At 43.2% G+C, this 9,214-nt stretch overlaps 1 protein-coding gene across 1 annotated transcript; it reads right to left on the reverse strand.

Annotated features, from left to right (window-relative positions):
- Positions 1 to 2,654: 2,654 nt before the first annotated feature.
- On the reverse strand, positions 2,655 to 7,997 carry LOC308292258 (uncharacterized protein). Its single transcript, XM_080734573.1, has 5 exons — positions 7,661 to 7,997; positions 4,780 to 5,010; positions 4,279 to 4,338; positions 3,417 to 3,545; positions 2,655 to 3,060 (listed from the first exon to the last, which is right to left on the reverse strand). The coding sequence occupies exons 1-5, from the start codon at positions 7,962 to 7,964 to the stop codon at positions 2,774 to 2,776; spliced, it is 1,011 nt and encodes a 336-aa protein (XP_080590699.1). The 5' UTR covers positions 7,965 to 7,997; the 3' UTR covers positions 2,655 to 2,773.
- Positions 7,998 to 9,214: the final 1,217 nt, after the last annotated feature.

A 9,214-nucleotide genomic window follows, 5' to 3' on the forward strand; every position in this document is an offset into this window, starting at 1 on the left:
ACATAGAAAAATATCTAGGTCCACACGACAAAGATATCTAGGTCTAACAAGCACACACACAGTAAAGTCTTCAGAGATATCCGGGTTCCCTGTCTACACGGATCCAGTGAATCAGATATTTTTCAATCTCTCCACTTATTTATCCAGATTCAAAAATATCCAGTTTCGCGGCCGAAATATCCAGCTTTGTGTGGCACAAAAAAATTTCTATATTCAGAAATATCCAGCTTCATGTAGCCGGCACCTAGATTGAAAAATATCCGATTCACTGGATCCGTGTAGACAGGGAACCCGGATATCTCTGAAGACTTTACTGTGTGTGTGCTTGTTAGACCTAGATATCTTTGTCGTGTGGACCTAAAATGTGGATATCTGAAAAAACTGGATATAGGAAATATCCAGCTCCGTGTGGACCTAGATATTTTTCTATGTGGATATCTGAAAAACCGGGATATATGAAAAATCCAGCTCTGTGTAGCCATGGCCTATCCACTTTCACGTTCACTTAAAATATGTAATCAAAAATAGCAAAAATAGAAGATCTACAAGCTCACACCAGATATTTTTGCTACTTCTGCGTGACACTGTAGCATGACAAAGTAGGGCATTCATTTATGAAATGTGATGCCCTTCACAGTATACATAGTAGTAATCTGGGTGGTTAGGGGTGTGTCTGCAATGCTCCTGAGTCCTAACTCTCTCCCTGTAGGTGAGCAGGGTGGGGCCTCATTGGCTTATTGGCTTGATGATGGCTCATTGGAGAGCACCTGGGCCCGGTGCCTCCAGGAGGATATAAAAGCTTCCCCTCTCCAGTCTACAGGTGAGGTCCAGAGGAGACAGACCTGCTGTCTCCATGCGCCTTCGGCCTTCCTTTGTATTTAAGTTTAGTTCTGTTCAGCTTTACTTTTCATCCAACACCCTGCACTACACCAGTTCTCAACCTTTTCAGGCCGCGAGCCCCAAAATAATCATATTTGTTACACCTTTTACCTCGTCTCCTCTCCCCAATGTTCGTCATGTCCTGAGCCAGCTGTGACAGAAAGAGCATCAAAAGTTGAAATATGGAGAATGGAGATACAAGCTTTCTGCCCCACAGGAACAATATGAAGGGGTCACGGCACATTGTGCCTGTGTGTGTTAGAGCACCATGCATTTCATTTCATGTTGGCAGCAGGAAAGAATAAATACATAAGTACCGGGTTGTAAGGCTGGGCAATATATCGAAAATATATCGATATCTAGGTATCAACATGCGAGGTATAGATATCAACGAAGACTGTTTGAAATTAGCTATTGGTGTTAGTGTCAAATTAATTAATAGACATGCTATCCATGCACGTAGCACACGCAAAAAGGCAGTCCATCTGTAACCAGGTGTGGTTATTTCAACCAACCACCAATAAGTCATTTAATGTCTTTATTCTATGTGTACTGTGCAGTGTGCATGCATAGATATGCTATTCATCATCTGGGTTAGGCAGGCAATGTCCCTAAAGCAGAAAAACATTAAAAATGATATAATACAATCGTTTTTGCTAATATCATGAGTAATATCGATATCGAGGTAATCAACAACGTTATCGAATATTGAAGGTTTTATCGCCCAGCCTTACCGGGTTGGGGGCCATGAGGCAGTCTCAGGCCCAGGGTTCCAGGGCCAGTGTTGCCAGATTTGAGAAACCGGGTCTATAAAACCCAAGCCCAAAAGAAGCCTATCACTATCAAGCTCAGTTTAACCACTCCAAGCCTATATTCACCGTCTATTCTCAACAAAATAAATCATGAATTGTGAGCTTGTAGATCTTATATGAGGCGATCTAAGATCACCCTATGGGGATATCAATACAAAAGATAACAATGTGAACGCGGGTAACAGCGCCTTCTAGCGACAGTCAGTGACGTCGGAGTTAGGTGGTCTATGATATACATCATCAACAAAACTATAACACACTCAGTTATTCCATTAATCTAAAAGAAAAGTAGTCGATAGTACAATCGCAGCCCTACTGGTGCTAGCAGAGGGGAAGAGCCTACCCTATCAATGGAGGGGGAACAGTTACCAAAACAGTGGGTGGGTCGTGAGTAAATACCCCTTTTTTATGTTCCCGTTTAGTCCAGGTGAAAAATAACACCAAGTGTCGCAGGTGGTCTCGAGCTAAAATGTTTGGGAACCACTGGTTTAATGCAAGTACAAACATAAAGTGTTTTGTTTTGAGCTCTCAGCATTTCTCATTTCCCTTTCCTCTCACATACTGTACATTCTAGAATTTCGCTGACATCATCTGACTGAAGCTCTGTAGGCCTAAATAAGCACATGTTAACCACAATCTCTTGCCCTTTCTGTTACCGACGACAGCCTTGTGACAAGACATTCAACTAAGAAATTATAAAACTCATCAAATCTCTCAGGGGCGGAGTTTACCCAAACCTCTGGTTAGTTCCCAAATCACACAGCATTGCGACACAATGGCATTGGGACACACAGTTTGTCGATCTGCTATTTTCACTATTAAATAAAGCCTCAGCTGTTAACTCATACTGTATTTTTGTAAGTTTGGGTCACAAGGAGACACCAGATGTATAGTTTTGGTCTGAAAAGTGGTAGAACCTCTGTATAAAATGATCAGTAAAACAAGTCAACAGTGTTTTTGAATATCTGTTTATTGACAGAATGAATAAGTAGGAGCATTATGGAGCTCCATAAAGTAATGGTATCAGTTCCAGTGGTACGTAGAACAGACCAGAACAACAGTAATGGTACCAATAGCAGGTATTACATAGTATAGAGCAAAACACCATTCCATATGTTGTTGTTGTGTCCGTCATCATAGAGCCTGTGCCCAGCAGGTAAACGCATGTAAACTCTGTCTCTCGCCTCCAGCTGTACGATCATTCCATTAGACATGTATTCAAACCTTCCATGATTATTGTAATCAAAGTTATCGATGAGTTTCTGCTCATTTTTATACATCTGGATGCGCACGGTCTCGGATGATGATCCCCAGAGAGCTGCAGTGAACGTGAAGTGATAGACTCCCTTCACTGGTGCCACGAAGACTCCTATGGAACATGCAGACATACAAGCACATAATTGATACAACTGTGTGAATAAACCATCGTACCATATGCATGGGTTGCATTTGTAGTCCTAAACCGGCCATATTGAGGACCAACACAGGTGTTCAATTTGTCTGATTGGCATAGAACCAATGTTCTACGTTAATCAAAACACCTGTGTTGGTCCTCAAAATGGCTGGCGTAGGACTACAAATGCAACCCATGAATTGTAGATGTAAGAAGCCAAATGTAATTCTTTGATCATGGTGACAAGTTAACACTGTTAATTGTCTGTTGAGTAATAGTGGGTCAAGAGTTAAGTGTGTTAAGTTTATTGACATGACTTAATCACCACCTACCTGTTGATGGATTGTATGCGTTGCCGATGTTACTGAAGATGATCTTGTAGACCAAATTGGTATCAGAATTTGATGGTCCAACATACCCATTATGAGTCAGACCAACAGAGAAGGCCACCTTTGGTTTGTCTGTCAACCCAGGAAATAGATTGCAATTTAATACAGTCCTGGTTTATGATAGCCCCATATAGAACCTCACCCGTCGCTGCATACTGTCGTGCTCCGAGATGAGGTCCTACAAAGATGTCGCTGTGCAGGGGGAGAACGCCTCCAACGGCTAGGTAGAAAACACTTGAAACAAAATTTTATCCAAAAAGTAAAGGTAGTTCAGAGCTCCCAGACTGTGGTTACCTACCAGGGTACATAAAACATGAACCAGGGCACGAAACAACCCCTTAAAATCGCTAGTTTTGTCAGCCGGTCTAATGTTTACTTTCAGGAAGTTGCCGGCATGGCAGCATTAGCGCCTTCTCTGGTCGAATGTTGAAATATATTTAGTCTGCGCCATTCCGGCAACTTCCTGAAAGTAAACATTAGACCGGCTGAAGAAACTAACGATTTTAAGGGGTTGTTTCGTGCCCTGGTTCATGTTTTATGTACCCTGGTTAGGTAACCACAGTCTGGGAGCTCGGAACTACCTTTACTTTTTGGATAAAATTTCGTTTCGAGTGTTTTCTACCTAGCCGTTGGAGGCGTTCTCCCCCTGCACGGCGACATCTTTCTAGGACCTCATCTCGGAGCACAACAGTATGCAGCGACGGGTGAGGTTCTATATGGGGCTATGTTTATGATAAACACACACACACGCACGCGCACGCACACAGAGTATAGATTACATATTCGATAGACATACTGTACTCACTCCTTAGTTCCTGCACTTGGTTCTCAATGGTTCCTAAGGTGGACAGCTGAGCTTGCTGGGCTGCAATCAAAACATTATTACATCAATCATAAATACTCAGTTTTATTTGAGTGTGTAAACCTAACACTAACTGGATTACATGGAACTATTCTCTGAGCTCAACTGAAATAATTACCACTAAAGTAACTCATTCTTCAACATTGCCATGTGTTCTCTCGTAGGTACATTCACAAAAAACATGCAGTAATCCTGGTCTCTATACTGCCTCCCCCTGGCCAGCTGTGGCGCCTGATGGAGGGGAAAGGAACTGGTTGGAATAACGTGTTCCTTCCACGCGTTATGTCCCCCCCCCCCCCCCCCCCTGTCAGGTGAAAAGAAGCGACATTGACTCCTCGTGCATAGATTGAAGCATGAGGTCAGTCCGTTGTCTCCCCAGGTTGGCAGAGGGAGAGCAGGCATGTCCTCTCTTGCCTGCATTCACTGAACATCCTTCTGTTTTACCTTCACTGACTCTCCTCAAAGCCTCCACATTGCTCTCAATGCTGCTCAGTCTGGTCTGATGGACCTGGAGCTGGTCTTCAGTGGTAGCCAGCCTGGTCTGATGTCCTTGGAGCTGGTCTTCAGTGGTAGCCAGCCTGGTCTGAAGGACTTGGACGAGCTGCTCACTGCTGTCCAGTCTGGACTGAAGGTCTTTAATCGCTTTCTCACTGGCGATCAATTTGGCAGTCATGTCTAAAGAAAATTAAAGCCAAACTATTACAAACTAGATTTTTCAGACATAGTCCTATATAGAGCTTAAAATGTCAGCCCGAGCCCGACGGGACCTGGCGGGTCGGCGTGGCAATACATCTGGGAGATGTATTGCTGAGGTGGAGCGCCACACCTACCATCAGCTCCCAGTACTTGCCGCACAGCTTGCCAAGCCGTGCTACTCATGTTGTAGCTATAACAGCCTGTACGCCTGCTTCCTGATTTAGTGTAGGCTGTCAGCTGTGTTCTCCAGCAAGGCTCCGATTTATTTGTTCCATAATTAGGACAGTGCTCGCTACAATGTCTTTTATATATATATAAAGACAGTGGGAAAATGGTAGGATGATTCTGTTCTTAACGAATCAGCAATATTTTATGAGAAAAAAGGCTGCTGCAGCCTGCAGCAATTAAGCTTGTTAGAATGTCGGGCTGCGGGCTGTGTCGGTCTCCAATTGTCAATTATGTATTGGGCTTCGGGTCTGTCCCGGGCTGACGTTCTGCCGGGCTGGGCTGCGCCGGGCTCACTTGTTTAGGCCCGATTTAAGCTCTAGTCCTATATTGCGTTGATAAGAGCAATAGACCATATTCACACCGTGGCCATCTTGGATCACATGACCACATGGGGTGGCAACACGTCTGAGCCTGCATTACAAAGCATTGTAAACAATGGAGCGATGGTCCCAGAATATGAGTTCTGTTCCACCAATTTATTTTGACCAAATTGACAAATGGGCAGTTGACAACGTCAATATCCCCAATTCAAAAGCCACGATATTCAAGGGGCAGTTGACAACGTCAATATCCCCAATTCAAAAGCCACGGTAAGCTAGGTTGCAATGTTACATCTGCAGGGACACAAAAGGTAAAAATACATCAAGAAAGGACCAAGTGTGGAGAAGAGGGGTCACAGGTGCAGCGCACAACTTGGTTGATGAGTTGGTGAGACGAAGGAGAGCTCCAGGCAAGAATAACCCCACAGTACTGGAGAACTCTACGCATCTGTGTCACCTCAAGACCTCAGGAGGGACACACCACACAATACCTGCAGAGGAGCCTCTTGTTGGAAGAAAAAAAAAAGAGCCAGAGAGGCCAGAGTTTAGTCTTGGCCAGAAGGAGGAGATGTGCAGTGATTTGGCCACCACTGCCGACCCGGCCATCAGGAGGGTGTAGCGGTTCAAGGGTCGAAACACCTGATGATCGATGGTTACCGACTGAAGACATCACATTTTCCTGTCCAAGGCTACATTCACCAAACGTGAATGGAGGAGAAGCATTGTTAGATGTAATTATAATCACTGTGTATAAAGACCTGCTATCTGTGAAGTGCTTGCTCCACCGCCATATTAACTTACTGTATTGTGATTTTGCATGTTAATCATTTTAACAACTAAATAGTGCTAACATTAATTAATGAGATTAGTTAATGTTAATGTCAGTTAGCTGTAAGTAGATATGAGCAACGTGTAGCTGCTGATGTTTCCATGCTAACATTGTTTTATTTGTTGTTAACAAATAGTTAATAAGAGGCGGAGCAAGCACTGCACAGAGAGCAAGTCTTTGTACACAGTAATGTTGCAACCTAACTTGAATTATGGTGGATGTACCTTCAATCCAGTTACTACCAGCCCTTCTTTGGAATCCTTTTGCGAATGTTGATGTTTTCATCTGTCAATGTGGTCAAAATAAATTGGTTGAACAGAACTCATATTCTGGGACCATCGCTCCATTGTTTACAATGGTTTGTAATGCAGGCTCAGACGTGTTCATACCCGAGGGAAGTAGGGGTGCTGGAGGTGCGGCCGCACCCCCTCCCCCACGTCCCACCGCACCCCCCACCGCATCCCCTAAAGGGGGGTTGGGGGAAAAATATTGCCGATCGGCAAGTAGAGGCTCTGACATCAGTGGCGTGAAGTAGGAGCTATGGTTGGCTACTTCTATTTCCAGTACAATTTCAAAATAAACATGTGTTGAATGATCGATTGTATAGACAAAGAAATAAAATAAAGACTCTTGTTTTGAAATGTGCTTCTGGGCACTGTTTAGAGAGGAAATGGCTTTCAAAGGACTTCCCTTTTAACTTGATGAACAAACAGACCTTTGAATTGATTTTGAATATATTGCAAGCATTTTGTTTTGCATGAAAAACATTCCTTGGGCTAAATTTTGGCCCCACAAAACTGTGAAAAGTCATGAGTGAGTGAGCGTCATGGCCGGTCATCATGTGTTTTCCTTTCCCTTCTAAAATAACTTTGTATAGTATTCTGGGAACGGGAACTTTTTTTTTCTTTTTTTTCCACAATTTCTGCCTCTAATATTTGACAATTTGGACAATGTTTATTTTGGCATTTCAGATGTATTAAACTGTCACTTTAGACATTTGCCTATACCCTCCATACACTTAAACTTTATGTTGGTTTGTTCACACTTGAGTGAGAAAACAATGTTGCACATTAGGTTAATTATCTCGGGACCGCCCAAAGTATATATATTTATAAAATATTTAATATTTATTAGTGGCTTGCCCACTAATAAAAACACATCATCAGCCTGTATGTTCCAAACATATTCAAGGTCCAGTTTTTCTTATCACATTTTGCACAGACGAAGCATGTAGCGTCTCAAACATCCTAACCTGCATTTTCTTTTTCCATTGCTTCCATCTTATGTTTGGTGATGCTCAGCTCCAGCCGAAGATCAGCCACCAAGTTCTTCTGCTGCTCCACTTCTTGCTCCAGCTTCCCCAGGCTCAGTCTGGTCTCTACTCTCATCTCCACCACCATGTCTCTGAGCTCCCTCAGCTCAGTCCAGATGTTAGGTAGTACAAGGGGACCTGGTTCTGCATCGCTCTCTCTCTCCTTGACCAGTCCACTCTCACCCTGAGCTCCAGCCTCAGAGAGACACAACAGTAGAACAAGCAAAGCACCACAAACCTTCATTCTGGAACGTAATGACTAAACCTTATCGTGCTGCCAGCCTTTATACTCTCTCTCCTCATAGACTAACATTGGACGTGTCATTGTACCCAGTGAAAAGTTAATGTACAAGCTGGACTCTAATCAAGGTCAAGGACCATCTGGGAACTCCAATATGTGGTAATTTTTGATTTTCTTTTTAAAATAAATAAATGTTACTACTACTACGACTACTATTACTACTACTACTACTAAAAATATGGACAACATTGGACTGTCAGAATCCAGGAGATTTCTTTTTTGGGGGGTGAGTGGAACGCGACCGGGTATTTTCCGGTGAACCTAAGCGCAAAGGTGGGGGCCGATGGGCAAGGAGGGTCGCGAACTTATGAGAAACAACTAAAAATATAGCTGCAAGCAGCGATAAAGTGTCCAAGGCATAAAAAGCAGGAAAGCAAAAAGCCATCAAGGGAAAGCAAAGAAGAATATCAAAGAAAAACTAGAAGCAGTGTTCTTCCGAACACGACTCCGGCAGGTCAGGTAGGTTTCTTTTTGGCCTACTATAATAGGCCAAAGTGAAAAGGGTGCAACGTGTTTTTGGGCCTTTCACAGCAATCGGACGCTACATGCGGGATTTGAAGCATTTTGCTAGTCTGTCGCAGGGAGTTACTCCCAATCCAACCCTTGATGCTGAGTTTCAAGCAGGGAGGCACTGGGTCCCATTTTTTAGAATCTTTGGTATGACGCGACCCAGGTTTGAACCCGGATCTCCCAGTATCAGGGCAGACACTCAAACCACTAGGCCACTGAGCTGGTACATGATATCATTGCAATCCTTGGAAATCACAACATAGGTGTAGACATGACAGTTTGTATTATAATGCTTGTTTCAGGATTTATGATGCAAAATACATTATTTAGTAATGGCGGATATTAAAATACGCATCAAGGGGGGTTGGGGGAAATTTTTAGGAAGGCTCCATGTCAGACATTGTTCAAGGAACCAAACCAACCTGTAAAGTCTACCAAATGTCATGGTTTTATGCTTATATAAACCCCAGGCGGGATTCGATCCAACGACCTTCTGCATGTAAGGCATATGCCCTGACCACTACACTAGGCAGCCACAGGATCTGTTAACCATGTTTGTTTAAAAAAAAAAGTTCTATGTAGGCTGAGTGCCTTGATTTTATTGATTTCTTTTTTATATTTTGGAGGCTTGGGGTGAAATCAATCTGAGTAAATGTAATCGGAGTATTTCTGACATTTTCGAG

The sequence above is a fragment of the Nannobrachium achirus genome, assembly GCF_963921795.1.
Source record: "Nannobrachium achirus genome assembly, chromosome: 10".
In the NCBI taxonomy this organism is placed as follows: Eukaryota; Metazoa; Chordata; class Actinopteri; order Myctophiformes; family Myctophidae; genus Nannobrachium; species Nannobrachium achirus.